The sequence below is a fragment of the Pyxicephalus adspersus genome, chromosome 2 (assembly GCF_032062135.1).
Source record: "Pyxicephalus adspersus chromosome 2, UCB_Pads_2.0, whole genome shotgun sequence".
Taxonomy (NCBI): domain Eukaryota; kingdom Metazoa; phylum Chordata; class Amphibia; order Anura; family Pyxicephalidae; genus Pyxicephalus; species Pyxicephalus adspersus.
Genome location: NC_092859.1, coordinates 147,577,892 through 147,602,499, shown reverse-complemented (window position 1 = coordinate 147,602,499; position 24,608 = coordinate 147,577,892). Strand labels below are relative to the sequence as shown.

The window sequence follows — 24,608 nt, the reverse complement described above, 5'->3', positions numbered from 1 at the left end:
CGCAGAGCGATCATGCAGAAAACTATTCTGGTGCTAAGCCAAAAACTAAACTCTGCATGGTTGTACCAGCTGGACTAAAGTTGCTTACTCCGATATCACTGCACACTGTGAGCTTCCCACAATGGGCCTGATTTAATAAAGCTCTCCAAGGCTGAAGAGGATACCCTTTCATCAGTGAAGCTAGGTGATCCAGCAAATCTGCAATGGATCTGGTCCAGAATTCAAAACAATTGCATTGCAAACATAGCAAATGACTTTGAAGAAATCCATTCTAAGTTTGCTGGATCACCCAGCTTCACTGATAAAAGTGTATCCTCTCCAGCCTTGGAGAGCTTTAATAAATCAGGCCTGATATTGAGCGTGAATCTGGCGTGTGTACAGTGCCACTCTGTTCTTCTCCTCCCTCCACTCTTCATAGAGCAGAATGGTGTGGTATGTACAGGGCTCGTTCATGCATCATGCAGTCTTTGTCATTCGAGAGGATCGGGAAAGATTCTTTCCAACAACAAATATTGCACGTTTGTACTTAGCCTAAAGGTAGGAGTCTAAGATGGACCTGGGACAGTCAAATTAGGATATGTTGTGGAATTCCTTCTGCACCACCAACGCTGAGCTTTGCTAAATGACAAGTAGGTAGATCTATACTAACCAACCATAGTTACTAATGTGTGCTTTCATTTTAAACGAGGACATGAAAACAAAATATCAGCCAGTTCCACTATGGTTGCTGTGCATTAAACCTAAACATCTGGTATCTTTGGCTTTTAGTGGACATCCCTCAAACCCTTGGAATTACTGACACAATCTAAATATACTACATACCAAAGATATCAGGTACATGTACACACATAATTAAGAATATTTATTGATATATTGTATATAATATACAAAGCCATTTAAAATAGATTTTACTTTGCCTATTTACATATCCTTTTCCATTTTCAAACAGAAGATTGTACAGATATAACGGCAGAACTCTTAACTGTACAAATATACAACCATAATGTACATCATATATTTTACATAGATAAACATGTACAAGTTACTTTTTAGGGACACTGGCAGTACATTAGAAATGACAGGGTAGCACCTCACAATCTTTTAAAACTTTTTTAATTACAGATATTTATGTATTAAGGCAGTGAGGCAGTGAATGATGTGATGGAATAAGATGAATGTTCTCTTTATCAGTGAAAACATTACAGTTCTTATAAAACATATTTGGTTTGCTTATCTACAGCAATAACTGTGCAACAGTAATACATCAAATTAAAAAAACAATTGGCCAACAACAAAAGAAAAAAAACTTTGTGTAAATCTCCAAATAACTACAGCACATACATTACTGAGATATATAAAAAGGACAAAACTGCACAAAACAATGATGGTGTAGATTTGTTTTACAAAACCTTCTTAACTACCCTAACCACCACCAAAAACCAATGAGTAGACAGTAAGCTCTTTGGGGCAGGGTCCTCTTCTCCTCCTGTGTCACTGTCTGTCATTTGCAACCCCTATTAAATGTACAGTGCTGCGTAAAATGTTGGCGCTATATAAATCCTGTTTATTCAAAATAATAATCAGACTTCGGTGTCTTAAGAGCTTGCACTTACAACATTTTGGAAATCTTGCAAAAAGGAAACCTTTCCTTACTGGCTGACTTGCAACAAATACACTAGGTAAAACCATTTGGGCTCAATGATTCCATTCATTTGTAACCTCTAAGAATCAAAGTCAAATATTCAAATTTAAGGCTTTCTGTAGATTGCCATTTTAAGATTGTCCAGTTCTTGGGGGGGGGGGGGGGGGGGTCAGAATATTGAGCTGTGTTTGTATCAAATCAAATCAATCCAAAAGTAGCTTTTTGCTGGGGTTTGCATTCAAACACACCGGGCAGCACAATGGCTCAGAGATTAGCACTCTGGCCTTTGCAGTGCTGGGTCCCAGGTTCGCATACCCCGGCCAGGACACTATCTGCATGGAGTTTGCAGGATCTCCCTGTGTTTGCGTGGGTTTCCTTCCACATTCCAAAAACACGCCCTTAGGTTAATTGGCTTCCCCAAAAAATTGAGCTTAAACTGTATTAAAGGCATATGACTATGGTAGGGACATTAGATTGTGAGCTCCTAGTGACATGACTATGGGCTTTGTACAGTGCTGCGAATATGTTGCTGTTATATAAATACTGTGTAATAATGTGTTGAAGCACCTCTGGGCTTGAATGGAAAACTCAGCAATTTACAGCACCCCTTACATACACAATCCCTAACACTGCCCACCATACAACTCTTTTATCTCCCCAATAATCAAGCACTATTTTCTCTATAAAGACCTTATCCAGTATCCATTATCTCTTGAAAATGTCCAACGGAATAAAAATGTTCACGGATCATTTCTCACGGAGAGTTCAATCTGTAATTGCTCCTTACACCCAGCATTCCTGGATTTTGATGAACTACTTCACTTTATGGCTTAACTGCTGTGAGTACTGGAATCTGTTTATTGTGATTTCTGCAATTAGCAATGAGGTGCTTCTGTATTGTCCCAGCATGGAATGTCGGCTGCACACATTCCATTACCCTCATAAAAGTGCACACAAGGGGCGAGCTTGTGAAAACACAAAGAGCACATAAACAATGCCAGAATGGTAATATGTGTACATTCATTCCAACCAGCAACGCTAAATCACTGATAGACTCTCCTTTCACTACTGTGTAGATCTGCTACATGATGAAGTTGGAGACAGAATGCAGAGAGAAGAACACAGGAGCAAGACAGAGCTTGTCTGATAATAGATAATGAGCAGATGAAAGCTGGAGACTCTTTAGATCTTCCTAATGTGTGGTAAAGCTTATCACACAAAAACCGCTTCACAGTGATAAGCTGGGGTTATTTGTAATTTCACTCCTCATTTTCCAAGTTGCATTGACAACTTTAGAAGCTGTTAAGTAAACCATTATGCTCATGTGTTTATGTTTCGATGAGCAACAATAAAGTTCTGGATAGATAGTTCTAAACACATTGTAGGTTGCTCAGACAGGAGTTCCATCACCAAGTCAGAATGTTAAAATATCAAACAGAAGTGTTGCAGATTTTAAAGTCACGTCATGTGTCATTGTCTGCCAAGCATTCCAGATACTACAGAGAGTCTGTTCTTCTCCTGGCAAACACTGCAGACATGCTTTTCACAATGCCACGTATTCCCGTCCCCTTCTTGGTAACCAGCTTGGATTCCTTAATCTTATCCACCAGGCCATGGAAAACCATAAGAACTCCGTGGTAGGCCTCGGCTGCTGAAACTTCATAGAAATCACAGTCCATAGAGAGAGCCAAAAGCCTCCCTTCTTCACTTGATACAGTTCGTAAGTGATGCAGATCTCGCTTATTACCCACTATGACAATGGGCAATTTCTCGGGTCCTAAGCAGTCTTTGGAAGCTTTGATGAGTTGGATGGTTTGGCAAATAATGTTAAAGCTGGCCCTGTCAGATATGCTGTACACCAAGACAAAGCCATCAGCCCACTGAATGCGCTTCTCCTCTTCTGCACAGCTTTCTTCAGTTGGTTCCTATGGAAAATTGGAAAACAATGGTCAATAAAGAACAATTTTATAGATCAGAATATTTATTAAAAAACCTTCCTGATCAGAAGCAGATTGTACATTTGGATTAATGATTTTTCTTCTTTGCAATTTTTCCTCTATTTTATTTATAATATATTTGTCTTTCACAGGCACAAATATAGATACATTTTATTTATCTGTATTTGTGTCTGTGAAAAGCCCTACCCAAAATTTCAAACCCCCACTCAATTCCACTGCTCTCTATTCTACCTGCCATGTGGGCTCACATCACTGCTCCTTCTAGGTCCCGACACTGGGCATTCTGGTGCCAGCTGAAGAGTGGAAGGGGATGGCTGGAAATGTAAGGAACAATTGGGTTTCAAACACAATAATTATTATTATTACACAGTATTTGTATAGCGCCAACGTATGACGCAGCACTGTGCCAAGTCCAAAGTCATGTCACTATTTGTCCCTCAAAGGGGCTCACAATCTAATGTCCTTACCATAATCATACAGTCTAAGGTCAATTTTTTTTTTTTGGGGGGGGGGGGGCCAAAAAACCCAACTGCATGATTTTGGAATATAGGAGGAAACCAGAGTACCCAGAGGAAACCCACACAAAAACAGGGAGAACCTGCAAACTCCATGCAGATAGTGCCCTGCCCTGAGATTCGAACCTGGGACGTAGCGCTGCAACTGATCCTTATGGTATGATCTGACTGCCCCGGGGTAGGAAAAACTGTCAGAGGAATCAGATTCTGGAGGTGTGATGCAAGTATGGCATAATTCTTTGTTTTGTATATTGGGTTTGATCATGGACTTTATTTTGGAGTGTGGCCTATGAATTTTTTATCTTTGCATCTTAACCTTTGTTATTATATTACTATTAAACAGTATTTATAAAGCGACAACATATTATGCAGCGCTGTACATTAAATTGGGGTAGCAAATGACAGACAGATACAGACAGCGACACAGGAGGAGGAGAGAACCCTGCCCGGAAGAACTTATATAAAAAAGAGGTAAACCTATAGCAAGGATACTTCTTATTCTTTCCTGGAGTTTTAAATATAAGTCTATATATTTTTTATACAATTTCCAATTGATTTTTCCAGCACATTCCTCATTTATAGATTAAAATGGAAAATATTTGAAAAGTTTTGATGATATTTCATTCTGATGAGTAGACTGATAGTTATAACTCTCTTTATCTCCACTGACATTCTATACACAATCAAACACTGGCACAGATTTCTCAAAGCAGCTGTAATTTTCCATCAGCTAAATCTGCCGTTTCTAAGAAACCCAAAGCAGCCAATGATATGTTTCTGTATGTTGTAATATCAAGCTGGGCAAAGAAAGTCATTGAGCAATCCCCTATTAAAATTATTGCTACTTCAGTAGTAAAATATTAAGTGTTCAGTAACTTATTAAACAAGAGTGTGGTCTGTGTTATGTACCAGCCTGTATGTGTGCCCCTAAGCGCTGATACTGATAATGTTGTATGTTTCCACAATTTAAATGTATTTGTTTAGTTCATAGCAGGTAAAATTTATGAAAAAACATGCAAAGTGGATCTATTGCTTTTAGCAACAAATCACATTACTAGTATAAAAAACAGAACATCAATGCAGGCTAAAGAATAAACTACTCCCCAACACTATGTATCATTCCTTTGCTCCCCTGCAGCTTCCATCAGCTGGAAAGTAGTTAAATTTGTCCTTTGTAAGCCTATCAAGCTGTAGCTTATGCAAAGCTATGGGCCCTGCATTTGTGATAGTTCTGGTTCTTGATGTTTGGCCCGTGTTTTAGCTTTGTGAGTTGCATTCTCATGTTAGCAGCATGGTGGCTCAGAGGTAAGTGCAATGGCCCTTGCAGCACTAGGTTCCAAGTCTGAATCTCGGCCAGAACACTATCTGCATGGGGTTTGCAGGTTCTCCTTGAATTTGCGTGGGTTTCCTCTGGGTACTCCAGTTTCCTCCCACATTCCAAAAACAATGCAGTTAGGTTAATTGGCTTCCCCACAAAATTGATCTTAGACTGTGTTAATGACATATGACTATGATAGGGACATTAGATTGTGAGAGCCCCTTTGAGGGACAACTAGTGACATGACTATGGACTTTGTACAGCGCTGTGTAATATGATGGCGCTATATAAGTAGTGTATAATAATATGTTTATCCAAAAGTGCTGCCTATATTCTTTGCTCCTTTGTATTGATTGTTGTACTTTTGTACAGGCACAATTTTAGCACAGGAGGTACAACCCTGTAGTACCAAAACTCACTGAACTGCTTTGTTTACGTCTAACAGATGTCTGTGTAAAAAACATCATGACAGCAAAATAATAAACTTTAACAAGGTAAGGGATCAGTGCACAGCAATACTTCTTGCATACTTTCAGCACATAGCGATTCCTGGGCAGACTGCACTTACAGGCAGAAACACCACTCTAGAAATATTGAGATACCCCTGCTCTATGAGGAGACATAGCCAAGGTGCTGCCCAAAGTGTTTGCAGCTACAATTCACCAGGGTGAACTAGAAAAAAATGTACTGAGAGAAGCAAGAAGACATAACTAGACTATACCTAACCATTATTAAAACCTGCATGGCCGTCTGTGGTTTACCACTTTCTGATTCATCAATAAGAAGGGTGCAGCCAGGTCCTCAAAGTGTTGAAGGTAAAATGGCGGAATGAAAGCCAATCAACTAGCATTTTACAGGGGAGGTTATCAATAGCAGCCCATATATTATTCACAGAATTGGCAACATGGCTGTCTAATGTTGTTAGTAGAATAATATAGTCTGATCTTTTAAACTGACTGCTGATCGGATACGCGTTATCAAAAATTATATGACTCGTGCACTTTACCATCACAAGTACACTGCATGCTACAATTCAGTAACATTAAACAGAACATTGTCAACCTCTATTCAGAGACTGTCAGATGGCTTTTGATTGAAAACATTACCGCACGCAATATTGGAGGAAATCCAATTAACCTCCTGGGTAGCATTTGCTATAGTTGTGAGGAGCTCCGATAATATTTTCTATGCATGCAATTAATGCAACTAATGATTAAAAAAAGTCTTTTTAATCTATTGTCGTGCCAATATATACTATATCTGCAATGGAACAGTTCAAGATGGTATCTTAGGGCTGATATACAAAGGCTTTTGTCGGCATGTAAACTTTACAGCACCAACATTGCTGTAGGTCAGTATATCCATGTGGATTAGTCTCCCATCTGCCAGGCCATGGAAGATGGTAAAATGCCCAATGCCACACAATTTCCTCTTTCCCAGACTTTACGGGACCCCGTCAATAGCACAGAGCTGAACACAATCCCCAAGGTACTGTGCCACCGATAATGTTTCCATCAAAATACGTCATGCACGATGTAACGTGCATATAAATATTTAGCTTTTATTGCTTTTACCTTTTATTACAAATGCATTCAAATTGTAAGGATATTTATGCCTTCTTTATACTAATACAATAATAGCTGACAATAATTTTACATGTTTGAAATAAAATAGAAGTTTTATTCTTTTGATATGGGTATGCCAATAATTTCCCACTTGGGTCAATTTATGGAAAGTAGGACTAATATTTTCCTCTAATTGTATAGGTATATGGCTTTGTTTGATCTTTGTATTACCTTTGAAAGGCATTTACTTATGTGTGCAGTTTATCAAGAGCTGTCAAAATCATGGATATAATGGGCCTGATTTATTACAGCTCTACAAGGCTGGAGAGGGTACACTTTCATCAGTAAAGCTGGGTGACCCAGCAAACCTGAAATGGATCTGGTCCAAGATTCAAAACATTTGCAAAAAGAAAATGACTGAAGAAATCCATTCCAGGTTTGCTGGATCACCCAGCTTCATTGATTAAAGTGTATCCTCTACAGCCCTGGAGAGCTTTATTAAATCAAGCCCAATGCGTGGCTCAAACCTAAGACAATATTATGCAAAGCACAATATTCCATTGGCAGCAATCATCAATGTTTTCTCATTGACTGGTTTAGAAGTTATTATTAGAGATCTGGATCAAGCTACATTGGTTACAACACACTCATACCTTAGTATATGTGTGGAAAAATAAGATAAAAGATTTTCCCAAATACAAAGTATGTAGACCTCAATCTTCTGTTCATGTGGACACTATCAATCTTCATTTTAGAAAATGTTTAGGTAACCCGGTGAAAAAAAAAAAACTTACCTTTGAGTATGGAAAATCCCAAATATTAAAGATCACTTCCTTTCCGTCCACCAAGACATTGTGACTATATATAGATTCTGCAAGAAAAACATTAGACCAGTCACAACAGCGCTCGCTCCATGAGAATTAATATTGCACAAGTGTTTGGTTTACATGAAAGCTTTTCTATGCATGTTCAGGACAACTTGACAACATCAATATCCATGCAGCCCCATCTGCTTTTGTTCATCTTAATAGCCAGGCTTTATTTCATTAAGCCTATACGTAAGATTCCAAAGTGAAACAAAGACAAATGATGTTATCCTACAGTTTCTAAGTTAATTAGGAATCTTCTTTAGTTGAGATGAGCTACATCATCTAAAAATAGTTTTATTATGACATTTGCTTCAAACGGGAACAATTGGTACAGTGCACTTTGCAGTAATGACATTAACGAAAGATATCAGTACAGTAGAAAATGTGCATCAGAATAGATCTCTATAAAAGGATTACTTCCTGTTTCTAAAAGTTTTTACTGGCCGGAATCAAAATCTATTATTCATATATGATACTAGTATTCTCATTGCCATGTGTACATAGCCTTACCCTGATGAGCAGCATTTTAGAATATAATACACACACACACATACATCAGTGTTCTCCCCAGCCCCTTTTAGCTGGGCGCATCACCCGACACTTTTCAGCAACCACCTGGCTGTTTTTGGGTGGTTACTGATGAGTTGGATCACAAGGTCACAGGGTCACCCGCTTACAATTTCTTCCCACCCAGCCTAAAAAAAAATCTGCTTTGGGAACCGATATATATACAGTACATGGCAGTAACATACACCAATACCTAAGGCTGGGTACACACGTGCAATAATTGTCGTTGGAAAGGATCACGATTCACAATCCTTTCCAATGACAAAAGACTGAAAGATGCCTGAATGAGTGCAGTACATACAGCTCCATTCTGCTCTATAGAGAGGGGAGAATGGCGGAGTGACACCCCACTGTGCTCTCTCCCCTTCACTTTCATTACGATCGTTCATCGTCTGAATCCGCCAGGACAGATAACGGACGACAGACGCTGTACACACACTAGATTTTCATCCTATGTCAGCCCTGAGGCGATTATCAGACCAGAATCATCTGACTTGTGTTCCTAGCCGAACACATTTAGTATAATGTAAAAGGAAACCAGTTACAGAATCAGACATAAAGGGTCTATATTCGAAAATGCTGGTAAGGCTATGTAGACACGTTAGGGTAATATTGATGAAAATTACAACTCCTTGTGGTTTTTAGTGACATGGGAACCAAGCACTGTACTCACAGAACTGTTTAGTTCTATGGAGAAGGAAAGCTCTCCTCCATAAGACAGTACAGCAGTCGTTCCCATTTATTAATGACGTCTGGGTGGGATGTGTGGGTGCGTTGGAATACGAATACAGACCAATCTTTGCAGACAGAGCTGAACAGAATTCAGTTATCCTATGTACCCGTCTTCTTCTGTCATTTGAAACCACCACTACTTCCCACCACTACATATCTCCCATCCTATTGTGTGTGAAATTCTCCGCTCCTCCAATGACCTACTAATGACTTCCTCACTCATAAACTCATCACACGCACGGATACAAGACTTCTCTAGAGCTGCTCCAACTCTCTGGAATGGTCTTCCTTACCCTATTCGGCTTGCTCCTACTTTCTGCTCATTTAAAAGAGCGCTCAAAACCCATTTTTTCAAACTTGCCTACTCATCTTCTTCTGTCGTTTGAAACCGTCACTTCTTCCCACCACTACATATCTCCCATCCTATTGTGTGTGAAATTCCCCCACCTACTAGATTGTAAGCTCTTCGGTGCAGGGTCCTCTCCTCCTGTATCACTGTCTGTATTAGTCTGTCATTTGCAATCCCTATTTAATGTACAGCGCTGCGTAATATGTTGGTGCTATATAAATCCTGTTTATTAATAATAATAATAATACAGGACAACTTTGTTGGTAGAAAAATTCTCTGCCCCTTACAGAGTATAGTGCACTGTGTACCTGGGCATATTACAGATGGGTGCCCACCAATACATGAACTAGGAAAATCATGTTGGCTCATACCAAGCATCCATACGTGATACTTCATTTGCTTCTATGCTCATTCCCGAGAGAACAATACGGCAGAGAGCTTTCTGCTTCACCTGGCACAATACCTGGTGATGGCTATGCATGATTACACAGCACACTGGGCACAGTGTCACTGATGCATAACATTCACAGACTTATGTAATAGCCAGACTGTATTGTCTGTGAACAACTCTCAAATATCAAAGTGGGTTTGCTGAAAGGGAAGACAAAGGGTGTTTACAAAATGTTTCTCAAGGTCTTTGAAAACCGCCACCAAATGGCCGACCTTTCATCAATAAAAACACACTGCGTTCATGTAAGTTAGTGGGAACTTAGCACAAAGGGACCTGGAGCCTGTATGCTAGAATAACTGTCCCCTTAGTGTATATTATGCCGTCATGAGATTCGGAAGCAAATTTTACATCTGCTGTTTGGTGTTACTGTTAGCACAAGGCAGCAAATAAGAATGAAATTCAATGAGGTTGAATTACTATAAGAATATAGACTGTTCACAAAGCAAAGTGAATCATTTTTTTCAAAAGATATTTCACTTAGCTTAGTAAATAGGATGAACCTGTGCTTACTTCAACTGTCCAATCATGTGCAAGAAAAAAACCTTTTTTTTTTAGCTTTTCTTGCACTTGATTGGGTATTCTTTGCATAGTGAATTATCACTGCATTCACTGAGCCCAGTGTATTATCCTTTGCAAGGTGATCATTCACCATGGTAAGTGAACAGGCTAAATTCCTTTAGTAAATCAGCCCCCAATGTACTTTAGCAATGTCTACGGAGTACATGTGAATATTTGGCAATTAAGTTATTCAAGTAATACAGTTCGCTGGGACTAATACCAGACATACACTATCCAATTTCCTTTCCATGTTTTTTTTTTAATTCATATAACAATCAATGGACTTAAACCAGTGTTCAACCCATTTTTTTTTTAGCTGGGTGGGAAGAAATTGTAGGTGGGAGGTGGGCCCAGTACTGTGACCCAACTCCAAAGTAACCACCCCAAAACATTGGGGTGGTTACTGAAAAGTCCTGGGTGGTGCGCCCGGCTAAAAGGGACTGGGGAAATCACTGCTTAAACTGATCCTTGTGATCGACCACAAGTATTATTCAATAACTGCTCTGAATTACAATCAATTTTGTCATTTAGTTTAGATTTAGGCTACGTACACACGTCAGATGATTCTCGTCCAATTCTCGCCTCGTATGTTCGTATGGGACGAGAATCTGACGTGTGTACAGCGGCTGTCCGACGTCATTCGTAGATCCGCCAGGACGAAAACATGAACAACCCAATGGAAGTAAAGGGAGGAGAACGCAGCAGGGTGCCGCTCGCTCGTTCTCCCCCTTCCCATCTCCATAGAACAGAACAGCTTTGTTCTAAGGCTACGTACACACGTCAGATCATTCTCGTCTAATATTCGCCTCAGGGCTGATATCGGACGAGAATCTGGAGTGTGTACAGTGTTCGTGGTTCATGGATTTGTCCTGGAGGACTGACGAACGATGGTAATGAAAGTGAAGGGGAGGGAGCACAGCGGGGTGCTGCTCCGTTGGTCTCATCCTCCCCTCTCCATAGAGCAGAACAGTGCTGTATGTACAGCGATCCATCATGCATCGTTCAGTCTTTAGCTGTTGGACAGGACTGTGACAGATCTAGTGACATTTGCATAATATGTCACCACTATATAAATACTGTGTAATAATAATAATAAGAAGAAGAATGTTTACTTACCGAGCTCTCCATATTCCCCGATGAAGCGTCTTGTTAGAAAGCGGACGGTCAGTGCTGTCAGGAGCACAATAACAAGCCCACAATTAGTATAAAGTCAAATAAATCAGACATTGCAAATGTTATGAGTAGGGATGATTGATTAGATGAAGAAATATTTGTTCATGAAAATCATATGCAAATTGCACTGACTGAAATATGAGCAACTCAAACTGCAACTTGCAAAGTTCCATTGGATCAGTTTACAGTCCGAGCACCTTGTATAAAAGTCAAACTTTATGCATTTCATTTACTATATCTAGTATTGCGATCCTATAGAGTTCTTTTGGTCGATATTTTGCAGAACCGACAACTTTATTTCAATACTGTATTAAAATGATGAGAACTAATAAAAAAAAGACAGATCGTCTGTTATATGGATGGGTACCGCTCCTGGCCCCCATATTTCAGAACCGCCAATTATATTTTATTACTGTATTCCAAATGTTGATAACTAATAGACAGACTTTCGGTTATATGTATGGGTACCGCTCCTGGCCCCCATATTTCAACCACTAGACACCCAGGAGCAGCTTCTCCTTTAGAGGAAGACCGCATATGGCTGCTCCTGGTGGATAAAATATGGTCACTATCTGTATTTGTCATTTGCAACCTCTATTTAATGTACAGAGCTGCGTAATATGTTGGCGCTATATAAATCCTGTTTAATAATATTAATAACTGGAGGCACCTAAAAAAGCATCCCATTCAAGTCTATGGAAGCAGTTGAGTAGCTGCATGGAGTTTCTCAGTGCTGAAACAACGTGTATTGCTAGTTTGCAATCATATTCATTCATTTTAATGTTAATCGGCGGTCTTGATGGCATTTTACCACTTACAAGGCGTTGACCGACTTACTTCGACTGAACATAGTTAAGTGTTCTGAGCAAAATTTTAACTTTTGCCACACTTTTGCAAAAATTTAGATTTCCCTATTGTATGCATTGCACCCCAATAACAGGAGCTGCAGATTTAGAATTCCATGCACTCACCTGATTTCCCCACTCCATCTGCACCAAGAACTAAAATATTGGCTTCCATTTTCAGAGCAGTGGTTCCGGTCATTTCTGCCGGGGATAGAGCAGGTTGGTGTTCAGGGCTCAAGCTGACAGATCTCCGGAGAGGGATTTTTAGAACCATTTGCAGAGTAGACCTCTAATTTACCCCCGGCAGCTCCTGCCCTCCGCTAGCGCTCCGACTCAATAAGCCCCCGCACAGGAGCGCAGCGCAGGCATTTCAATGGACCGTACCATTCCACACCACCAACCGGGGGTGGCCGAAACCAAAACAGACGGGTTTTAATCGATTCTTAACTCCGTTATCGCTAATATGTAACTTGTTTTACCTTTTCTAAACTATAAAAGTATAAAATATTCCGTTATATTTCTTTTAGAAGATTCATAATAAGGAATCATTTTGGTACATTCCACTAGACTGTATTTACTGAGTGCTGGGACTGAGCCAGCAGTAATGTTTGGATCTGAGGGGAGATCAGCAACATTTATAAACTCAATACAGTTTATTTGTCCAGAGAACAAAGTCTCAATCAATTAAAATGATTTCTCTGGATTCTGTACTCTTTATTGATATAAAACACATTCACACTAGTCAACATTAGAGGTTACTGGAGGGTGGACTTTGCTGACTGAAAGTGTATGCTGCATTCACTATAAAGTTGTTAAAAAGGCAATAAAATCACATTTTACATTTATCCCTTTAAAAGCATATGCAAAATTGTAAAAAAAATGAAAATAAAATGATTAAAATTCCTGTCAGGTTTTTACTGATATCGCAAGCTCCATTATGGAGACTTCCCCTCACTTCCTGTCAACCTGACCATCTTTTACCAGACAGGAAGTGAAGGAAACTCTCCAATAGCAATATATGTAAAAACAAAATGTGCTTTTATTTAAAGTGGAACTAAACCACGGTATATTTACTTGTCCCTGTTGTGTCATGGGAACTGCCATTTTCCTCCTTGTTGATGATTTTTCAACATCTTGATTAGCCTAGCTGGGATGCCCATTCATTTGATTCTCTGCAGGGAAACCTGTACCCCATCAACCAACGCTGATACACCCATGTGCAGCTCAATGATTTTGTTACACAATGCGGGTGATCAAACGGGTAACAATGCTTATTGAGGAAGGGAAATCGCCTGTCTCTTTCTATAACAAAGCCCTGCCTGGTCGCACATTTTTAATTGTTTTTATTATTATTATTATTATTATTATTATTATTAATATTATTATTATTATTATTATTATTAATAAACAAGATTTATATAGTGCCAACATAATACGCAGCACTGTACAATAAATAGGGGTTGTAAATGACAGACAGATACTGACAGTGACAAAGGAGGAGAAGAGAACCCTGCCCAGAAGAGCTTACAATCTAGGAGGCGGGGGAAGTATCACACAATAGGAGTGGGGATATGGAGTGGTAGGAAGTAGGGATGAGCAAGCAAGTTTTTAAAACTCAATCTCGCGGCAAATTCGGCCGTTCTTGCTTACCAAAATTGTAAGCGAGAAATGGCCAATCGAGCTCGAATTGTTTCAAAAGAAAAAGATTGCGGGCTGCACTGATCAATGAATGCAGCTCCGGCTGCATTCATTGATCAGCTCAGTGTGCGATCCCCAGCACTAGAGGTTAAATGGGTTAGTTTCTCCATTGAAAACCTCTAGCCAATCAGGGAACACTGAAGGTTTTGAATGGAGAGACTTGTCCCCATTTAACCTCTAGTGCCGGGGATCGCAAACAGGATTCCCAGAGCTGCAAGAATGATTGCAGCTCTGAGAATCCACTGCGATCCCGGGGCACTAGAGGTTAATTAACCTCCAGTGCCCCGGGATCGCAGTGGAACTGCAAAAGAGCTCTCAATAGAGTTTCTCTATTGAGAGTTCTTCTGCAGTTCCACTGTGATCCCCGGGCGCTAGAGGTTAATGCAACCTCTAGTGTCCGGGGATCTTCTCAATGAATGCAGATGCATTCATTGAGAACCAAGGGTTTTGTGAAATCAGTTCGCCCAAATTTTGCGGAAAGTTTTCGCCCAAGTTTGCAAAAATAAGTTTTGAGTGCTCTTTTAAATGAGCAGAAAGTAGGAGCAAGCCGAATAGGACAAGGAAGACCATGCCAGAGAGTGGGGGCAGCTCTAGAAATATCTTGGAGCCATGTGTGTAATATATATATATATATATATATATATATATATATATATATATAGATATATAAAGCACCAGCAGTGATTTCTTTAAGTTAGGGCCCACAATGACCTCCATATTCTGAAGATAAAAAGAATGTCCAATGATTTCAGCACAAACATTGATGAGCAGAGAAGATTAGCTGAGGGCTATAAACCTATTACTGAGAACAATTTTCTGATCTCAGTACGATGAGTTCACTCTGATCTATGTAGGGCTCTTTGGAAATGTTGTTCTTTGACCTCAATTATTTTCTTTGAATGGTTGGAATGTGTGTGTGGTTGGAAAATGTACCCAGCAAGCCCATCTGGAATAGAATTGGCTTATACCATCTTTAGATTGGTGGATAAGTTCTTCCATCTCTGCTATCCTGTCCAATTTGAGGAACCAATCTCTTATGGGTGGTCTATGTCAGTGGTCCCCAACCTGTGGTCTGCAAGAAAATTTTGGTGGTCGGTGGCTCTGGCTGTGCCCCCCCAGCAGGGTCAGGAGAAAGACCAAGCTCGGGCGGGCGCACTGGCCAGAGCCGCAGACCATGTCCCCTGTATACATCGCAGGCTCAGGGCGGGTTGTGTCTCAGGTCTGAGCCTGGGATGGGAGAATGGGCGAATTCTGGCATCATGACGCCACTCTGGGTGGAAGTTTCTTCCCCTTTGAGTGACACATGGCTACCTGCACATACGCAGCCCGGAGTCCATAAATTTAGTGGTCAATGCCGTCTAAAAGGTTAGGGACCACTGGTCTATGTGAAGTTTTATCCTTTAATTGGATAAAACATTTGGCTGCATTACTGCATGGAAGAGAAGACTTTTTTTGTATTTGTTGGGTTGAACTTCATTGCTGCTTGGGTTAACCACTACACAAAGCATGTTCCCACAGTTAAAGAAGCCTCCTTGTTTAAAGTTTAAAGGTAGACAAATTTTGACAGCCTTTTAATAAGCTTGTACTGCTGGCATTCTGCAATCAGACATCTCCCTGCCACTCAACACCCCTAACACTGCACTCCCTGACTCCCAAACAATGCACCTTTCCTTTACCAGCCTTCCAGGTAGCACCCCTGACACTGAATTTCTCCAACACACCAGATTCTGCACCGTCCTGCCATCCAGCAACTCTACTAATGCATATTCAATGACTGCATACTCTGGCTGCTCATTCCCTTACTGCTTCTTTTGTCCCTGCCATCCCTAGGAGGAAATATATATTGTGTTCTGCTACATTCACTTTATCTGAATTCACTTTATCTGAAATTTTTAGCTAAGGTATCGCCCAAGAGCACTCTAGAGGGACCTTCTCAACAATTTAAAGCAGGACTCCTACTAAAATGAGCAGCCCATAAAAAGATTAAAAAAAAAAAAAGATTTTTATGCAAATGCTTTTTCAATTGAGAACTTTTGGGGGTTAAATGACAGACAGCATAGTTCAACCTTCTTACTTCGACTCAAAGCCATCATGGCCTGCCATCAGCCTAATACTGGACAGTGAAGAAAAAGTACCACAATTATAAGCACATACACGCATGTCTTACTTAGTATCATACTATAGTATAGTATAGCATGCTTGTTTTTAGCAAATGAACTGATTTGCTCTTTAAGCAGCTCCTGCTCTGAATTCTGCTGTACAGGGACTACAAGAGGATGATATAGGTCACATTTAGCTTACATTATATATAGTTTCGTATTAATGAATTCGGAGGTGCACTGTTTGCATCTGCCTAGAGTTCAGCTTTAAGATGAACATGGGCAGCATAGTGGTTCAGAGGTTAGCACTTTGGCCTTTGTAGTGCTAGTTCCTAATCTGAATCTCAGCCAGGACACTATCTGCATGGAGTTTGCAGACCCCCCCCCCCCCCCTCTTTGTGTTTGCATGGGTTTCCTCCCACATTCCAAAAACATGCAGTTAGGCTAATTGGCTTCACCTTAAAATTGACCTTAGACTGTGGTTAATGACATATGACTGAGAAAGGGACATTAGATTGTGAGCTCCTTTGAGGGACAGCTAGTGACATGACTACGGACTTTATAAGGCGCTGCGTAATATGTCAGCATTATATAAATACTGTGTAATAATATTAATAACCAAAAAAGGTTGCTCCAACCCATGGCAACTGAGACAGGTTTCTGTTCAGTTTTGAATCTGTACCTAAAATGACAGTTTAAATGCATTTGGGTACCATAAATACGGCTATTTTCAATAATTCCCATTATAAAATTGCTTTGTAATTCCAGCAGCTATGATGATCTTAATGTTTGCTCCGATTTAACTTGCCTATAGCCTATATTTATAAATCCTCAGTGCTATTTATGGTAACTCATTACAAAAGCGAAAAGATGAATAGCAGATAATTGCTCTGAGATTGGAACACTGTGGTTTTTTTATGTTCCATACATATTAGTTGGCTTCATACCTCTGCTCATTGTTCTATATTCTAACTCATTATAGACTTGCATAGTTCTCATTCTTTAGTACGCAGTTTAAACAAGCAAATGGCAATCAAATCGTCAAGCTTGGCTTACTAAGGGCTCATGGGTACAAAGTAATTGTTGCTGTAGTATAAACTGAGTCTCCCAAAATAGATAATTTGCATCCATGTAGCATACCTGGAATACAAAGAGAAAATCATTTGTAACATGTGCTGAACATGTAATGAAAATCTTTATTTTTTCATGTATATAGATGTTTAGGATGTGCGTGGATTCATTTCAACGTTAGTTTTTAGAAAAATGTTTTTACAGGAATGTAGTGTATTGTATGCCCAGTTTATGTATGTGGGTTCATAAGAGGGTCGTATTTGCTTTGTTCACTAACTCTTAAGCTGCGTACACACGTCAGATTTTTCTCGCCCGATAATCGGCATCAGCCAGATATCGGGCGAGAATCTGGCAGGTGTACAGTCGGCGTCGTTCCTGGCGGATCCACGAACGATGAACGACGAGCGATCCTAATGAAAGGGAAGGGGAGAGCGCGCAGCAGGGTGCCGGTTTGTCGTTCTCCCCTCCCCTCTCCATAGAGCAGAACGGTGCTGTATGTACAGCACCGTTCATGCATCGTGTAGTCCTTTGTCGTTGGAAAGGATCATGAAAGATCCTTTCCAACGACAAAAATTGCATGTGTGTACGCAGCCTTAGATTGCAAGCTCTTCTGGACAAGGTCCTCTCTTCCTGACTTACTGTCTGTATCTGTCTGTCATTTGCAACCCCTAATAGATGTACAGCGCTGCTTAATATTTTGGCCCTAAATAAATACTGTTTATTATTTATTACCCATGTTTTCTTCATAAAACAATCATACACCTTTATAAAATGCCATATGCCTTAATTGTGTATAAATTCAAACTTTTGAATATGAAGTCCCTTTTCTCAATAAATCAGATTTTCCTACTATTTGAGAAGTGATAACAGCAAAAGTCATCAGTGTGCTGCCACTCCTTTATTACCCAAACACAAATATACAAGAAAGTGGTCTGAAAAGAATTACACATAATCTATCAATTTATTTAGGTTATATCAATACCCAAAACTTTTTTGTTCATTTTGGATAGAGTAGGGAAGGATTAGAACTCAGGTCAGGTTTTACTTCAGTTGGAAGTTCTTCTGGACAGATGGACTAGCAGTCCTAGTCCTGTGTTTAACAAAACAAATTAATGAAATCCACAGCAAACTTTAGTGATCATCCAACCAGTAAAACCAGAGTGCTCCCTTATGAGCAGGCCACTTACCTGATCTATGATAGGAAAGGTAGATTGTGCACCACAGATTGGTTTTTCCTCCATTCCATATTAATGATGTCATTGTTTTAAAGAACATTTATGATAATTTTGAGCAAAAATCTAGCACCTGCACTCCTATCCTATCAATAACATTCAGTGATCCAGCCTGCCAAATCAAATCAAATAAAATTAATCAAAGTCAAATGACTGATAGCTAAGGCTATTTCATACAGAGAAAGAAGCAGTTGGATGCCCCCAGCTCATGCTCTCCTTTTCATAGAACTACCAGTACATTTATCATATTGGTCGTAGTGTCCATGACTTCAGACTATTGCCTTTACATTGTATTGTCTAAACCTACTCCACTATCCAATTAAAACAGCTGTTGACATTGGCAGACACATGGTCTTGATTTATTAAAGCTCTCCAAGGCTTTCATCAGTGAAGCTGGGTGATCCGGCAAACCTCGAATTGATTTCGTTAAAGTCATTTGCTATTTGCTAGCAAATGTTTTTAATCCTGGACCAGACCCATTCCAGGTTTCCTGGATCACCCAGCTTCACTGATGAAAGTGTACCTACCAGCCTTGGAGAGCTTTAATAAATCAGTCCCATGGAGTCACCTGGAAATGCCTGGCAGGTAATATTGATACTGGCAGCCCCCCTCCAACTAAAGCTTTATGTACATGCCAAATCATTGTCGACCATGATGAATGGTTGTGCTTGTCACCAGTAAAAATCTAGTGTGTGCCCAGAGGTCCACTGGCACATCATTAATCAATTAGCTGGGTGAATTATTATCAGTAAACAGTATATATATAGCACCAATATATTATGAAGCGTTGTACATTAAATAGAGATTAATGACAAACACTTGCAAACGACTGCTGTGCTTTCCTATGGAGCAGGTGTGCCACCTATATGTCCTCTTCTTTCCCCTCTCTATTGAATGGAATGGCAGTATGTGTACAACACTTATTTCTTCATTTGTCACTGGAATCAATCATAGGATCTTTTCCAGTGTAAGTAATCTGACAGCTATCTGCAACCCATCTGGGGGGCTTAGTCCTAAATACCCCTCCTCCTCCTGTAGGGCATTTTGCCCCTGTATGCAGTACACAACTACAATATGGATACAAAAATGGATTTATCCCTTATTAAACACACAGCATATAACACACACATGGTTATCCACAAAGACAAAAAACAAATGTGCAGAAATCACTAAATCTAACAATTAAGATGAAATCTGATTAGGTGATTTGGGTGTTTGCACTTTGCATGGTTTAACTGCTCCTTGCGCCTGTCCTGGATTATTCATTATTACCCAACCGCTTAGTTCCATTTATTTTGTTATGACCGGTGAAGATCTTTCACTCTGAAAACTAAGAACACATAAACAAAGTATAAGTCAAGATTTATTAACTATCAGATCTTCACCAGTCATAACAAAACAAATGTAACTGGGCAATTGGGTAATAATGAATAATCCAGAACGTTTATAAAAATAAAAATGATAAATCTCTTAGACTCAAATAGTAAATTGAAGACACATCCATCTTCCAAATCTGCTGGCATAGAGGCCTGTTTATAGGAGAGGACAGAATAGACAGATCCTGATGCCAGAAGAACAAATTTGTTTTCCAGAAGTGATAACATGGAAAACGTTAGCTCCCCCAGGTGTCTGCTCTTTCAGCTACACAAGATAGGATTGCATGCAAACTATACTGCTCACATGTATAACAATGTATCTACAAGACTTTCACATCCTAAAAAAATATTTTTGACCACTCCTAGTTAATTAATGGCTCCCTGGAGAAGATCCTTCTTTTCTATTAATAAAGGGGGCAGTCAGTAAGGTATGTGTTTATGTGGAATAATGTATCAGCTACTATTTATGTGCAGTATATGCTTAAAGCCTGCAGTCTTAGGGCCCTTTCAGCCAGGGGTGTAATAGGGTGGGCACAGGTGGGAACACCATGCCCTCACTTTTATTGGGAATGGGCACACATGCCCACTCCTATTTTGCAAGGAACTCTTTAGTGGTCCGCGGCTCAAGCCAGTCGCCCCCCCCCCAGCGGGCTCAGGAGAAGGACTCCACTGAAGGGGGGGGGGTGCACCAGCCAAAGCCACGGACCAGGTCTCCTGTATGGAATTGCAGGCTCAGGGCGGTGGGTGGGTTGTCGCTCTAAATACAACCAGTCCACTATCCCATCGCAGGCTCAGACCTGCGATAGAAGAGTGGGTGGGTTCTCGTATCATGACGTCACTCTGGGGGAAGTTTCTTCCCCTTTGAGTGACACATAGGCAGTGGTGTAGTGGGGCGGGCACGTCTACAAAACAATAATGCGCCTGTGCGCTCACCATGGATAGTACCATGCCCCCTCCTTTTTTTTTACGACTACACACCTGCTTTCAGCCCAGATCTTGAGGTTGTAACTTTGTGGCCAAATATGACATGTCACATTTGCATACTGCGCAATAATCTGCTGCAATTTATTTGGAGAGACTTGTAGGTGGCTGCAGCCGTAGTGCATATCTTCAGGCTTCAACCATGTGGCCAAATGTGACTTGTCACATTTGCACACTGCACCATGATCAGCTGCACTTGAATGGAGTGTGGTTAGGCCCTCGGCAGCTCACCATAGGTCTAAAATAAGCCCCAAAGCGGCAAAATATTGCACTGAGTCTGACTGCTTTGATCTCCATGAACTCATGGACATACAGCATTTTAGATTCATGTAGAGAATCTCCAACAAGTTGAACAGGATTTTTTTTGGAAAATGCTTCCCTTTTTAATATTAGCAAATTACAGATTTTAAAGTGCACCTGTACTTTTCCCAAGTAGCAGATATACTTTAAAACCTACATTCAGGAAAAAAGGACATACCTTTCTCCCACTCCAATCACTGATGCGACTAGAGGAGATGTTTTGGCACAGAGCTGGATCATCAAGGTATCCCTAGGCAAAAGCTTAGGGTATAGTGGTTGTGCAAATAGTGTAGATTTTACAGACTGCTTCTCCATGTCACTGTAAAATAGAGGAATGACTTGTAGGCAGTTGGTTTTATATAGGACCCTACCAATGTAGGCTCCATATGGTCAGACTTCTTTTGTGTCTATTGCAAACATATCCATGTCTTTTGATGAAATGGGGAGACCTGCCACCTTGTCTAGGTCTCTATTCTGCCTAAATCTATCTATATGGAGGAAGATTATGTGACCATGTATTCACAACTTTTTTTTTCTGAGGTTTTAAAGGTTAAAAAAAATAGAAAATGTCTTTCATTTCAGCCCCTACAGATATTTCTATGTATCTCCCATTTGATGTGAAATGCCCAGTACATCTGAATATAGGGGATCAGGTGACTCTCTGTCTTTCCTTCAATTTTCTTGTCCACCAAGCGCTATCACAAGGCATAGGTAGAAAGTCTTTAGGCTTACTAATGAAGCTACCTCACTGACTCAGTTCATTGCTATACATGAAGCAAGCTAGAGTATAGAAGCAGTTTTAGGGCAGGTTCAGATCTACAGTAGGATCAAGTGATCCCTAGCAGCTCCTGGTGGTTGGCACGCTGTTTTACCCTAGCTGACAGAGGTTTGCAAATCCCTTTAAAATACAGGTGCACACCTTACCTATAAAGTATGGGAATAAATATTTATATGCGGGGGGCCAGAGTCAATTAATTCAACAAACAAAAAGTTTTAAGAATAAAACAAAATTGCCTTTTAGGAGATCTAGCCTCATATATTGCAATGCAGAACATGAAGGTGATTAGAGAAAAGTTTTGGAGATAGCCAGCCTGCTGCTGTTTTTTCCATCAGTTATGCTGTACAGGATGATAAATCTTTTTGGATGAAGAAGCAGTAAATCCGTATGTGGCATTGGATATTTCACCTGTGGGGCCAGTGGCAACAACAGAAATAACAGTGTAGACCACAATATTGTTCTACGTTGGAAAATTTTGTTACTCTGACCTGAATCATACAACATAATATGAAGCTACCAATAAATAATTAATTTTTTTTTGACAGATTTTTAATAATAATAAAGAAAAGCAGCAATGTAAACATCATTGTTAGGTTAGAAAAGAATGGCACATGCACAGCATTGGTATATACTGCTCATTTTCCATTCTACAACTTGGACCACCCATAGACTTATGGGTCCATAGCTCGTGGGTCTGATATGTGAACAGGTAAACATAGAGGTGACATGTCAAAAGGTCCAGATTGGGTCTGTGGGAGGCATGTAAAAAAGAAGGTAAAGAAAGGGAAAAGAGAGGTGAAGGAGTAATAAGAGAAAGGACCCTTTGCATAGAAATTAAAAACCAAGACAATGAAGCTTATTCTTGAACAATACTACCTATGGGTGCAAACATGCCATGGGTTCACTACATGGAAAAAATTGCAAATGTATAAAGTTTGTCACAATCTCAACCCAACAGTGAACCGAAAATAATCACTGCCGCACACCAGATATTAGGCTTAGGCTATGTAAACTCACTGGATAACAATTTCCCAAGACGAACATTCATGATTGTCTTGAGCGAAAATAAAGTGTTTGCACAGTGGTCCCCCAATATAGTTTAGCGTTTTGCTGTGGTGGAACACTAAACAACCAAGCAAGGATGACTATTGTAATATAGTATGGGAAAGGATGCAACAGGGTGACTCCCCCTTCATAAAATTAAACAGTGCTGTGTGTACAGCATTCATTCATTCTAATGTCACTGAATACAATCATAAGATAATTTTTAGTGACAGAAATATGATGTCTGTACAGCTCTTTATAGATTGTTAGAAGGTTATATATAATATAATATATCATAATTCCCAAAACTTTCTAATATTTATGCTCTCAAGGCCTGATGACAGAGCAACTTAACAATTTGGTATTTAGCATTCTGTAACTATTCACAATATTTAACGAATGTCAAATTCCAAAAATGCTTGTTCTTTTTTCCAATATCATACCTAAATAAATTGAATATATATGCATATAGGCCTTTTTTTTAAAAAAAAAAGCTGTGATGAAGTGAAGTTGTTTAGAACCCCTATTTACTTGATTTGAGTAACTGTTAAAGTGGCAATAAACTCTGAAAGTGGTGAATGGAAAGTTTGAAAAACACGCACCTGATACCTATTGTGGCTTTTGATGTTCTCTGCTTTAAAGTTACAAATGCTTTACAGCAAGCTAAAAATACATAGGCTAATCACTACTCAATAAATCTGGCACCTGCCATCTTTTAGTAGCATCCCAAATAACCCCATATAATTCTCAGCTTGTCTGGAATGAGAAAGGTGCTTGTTGGCTAGCACTCTCACCATGCAGCATTAGGGTTCCAGGTTTAAATCTTGGTCAAAACACCATCGGCATGGAGTTTGTGTGTTCTCCCTGTGATTGCATGGACACTTTAGGCCCTACTTATAAACATGGAATCAGACATTCTCTCATACATTCCCTGGTGGGGATATTTCAGGTCTATGTGTTTCAATGGCAGTAATTGAGTCCCACCAGGGAATGTCTGAGGGAATGTCAGATTCCCTGCTTTATAGAGCCCCTAAAGTAATTGCAGAGTTAGTCCATAGTCTTTGTTATTTGCAGCACAATAGGAAAGTTATGATAGGAAATATGTACAATATACATTTACAGTATATACATATACGGTATATATATATATATATATATATATATATATATATATATATATACTAATATGCATTTAAAATTAAAGAATATAAATACAAATCTTTCCAACGGGAACACTTTTTAGCTCAATATGTAGGCAGTTACTACACCCATACATGTATAAATTCACTCAACAAGATGGAAAACCCCTCCTATTGTGTGATACTTACTTATAGATTGTAAGCTCTTTGGGGCAGGGTTCTTTCCTCCTGTATCACTGTCTGTATTCATCTGTCATTTGCAATGCCTACTTAATGTACACGCTGCGTAATATGACGGTGCTATATCAATACTCTATAATAATAATAATAATAATAACTGTGCAGGAC

At 39.7% G+C, this 24,608-nt stretch overlaps 1 protein-coding gene across 1 annotated transcript; it reads right to left on the bottom strand.

Moving 5' to 3' along the window:
- Positions 1 to 1,809: 1,809 nt before the first annotated feature.
- On the bottom strand, positions 1,810 to 12,858 carry LOC140324660 (ras-related and estrogen-regulated growth inhibitor-like protein). The gene is made up of 4 exons (XM_072402721.1): positions 12,669 to 12,858; positions 11,641 to 11,694; positions 7,793 to 7,869; positions 1,810 to 3,567 (listed from the first exon to the last, which is right to left on the bottom strand). Exons 1-4 carry the CDS (start codon positions 12,814 to 12,816, stop codon positions 3,139 to 3,141), a joined length of 708 nt encoding a protein of 235 aa, XP_072258822.1. The 5' UTR covers positions 12,817 to 12,858; the 3' UTR covers positions 1,810 to 3,138.
- Between the last annotated feature and the right edge of the window lie 11,750 nt (positions 12,859 to 24,608).

Excerpts from the sequence above, each read along its gene's own strand:
- LOC140324660 (XM_072402721.1), bottom strand. The coding sequence starts at position 12,816 with ATGGTTCTAAAAATCCCTCTCCGGAGATCTGTCAGCTTGAGCCCTGAA. Across the intron at positions 11,695-12,668 it reads AGATGGAGTGGGGAAATCAG|CACTGACCGTCCGCTTTCTA; the intron begins GTGAGTGCATGG and ends TGCTCCTGACAG. Across the intron at positions 3,568-7,792 it reads GGGATTTTCCATACTCAAAG|GAACCAACTGAAGAAAGCTG; the intron begins GTAAGTTTTTTT and ends AATTTTCCATAG.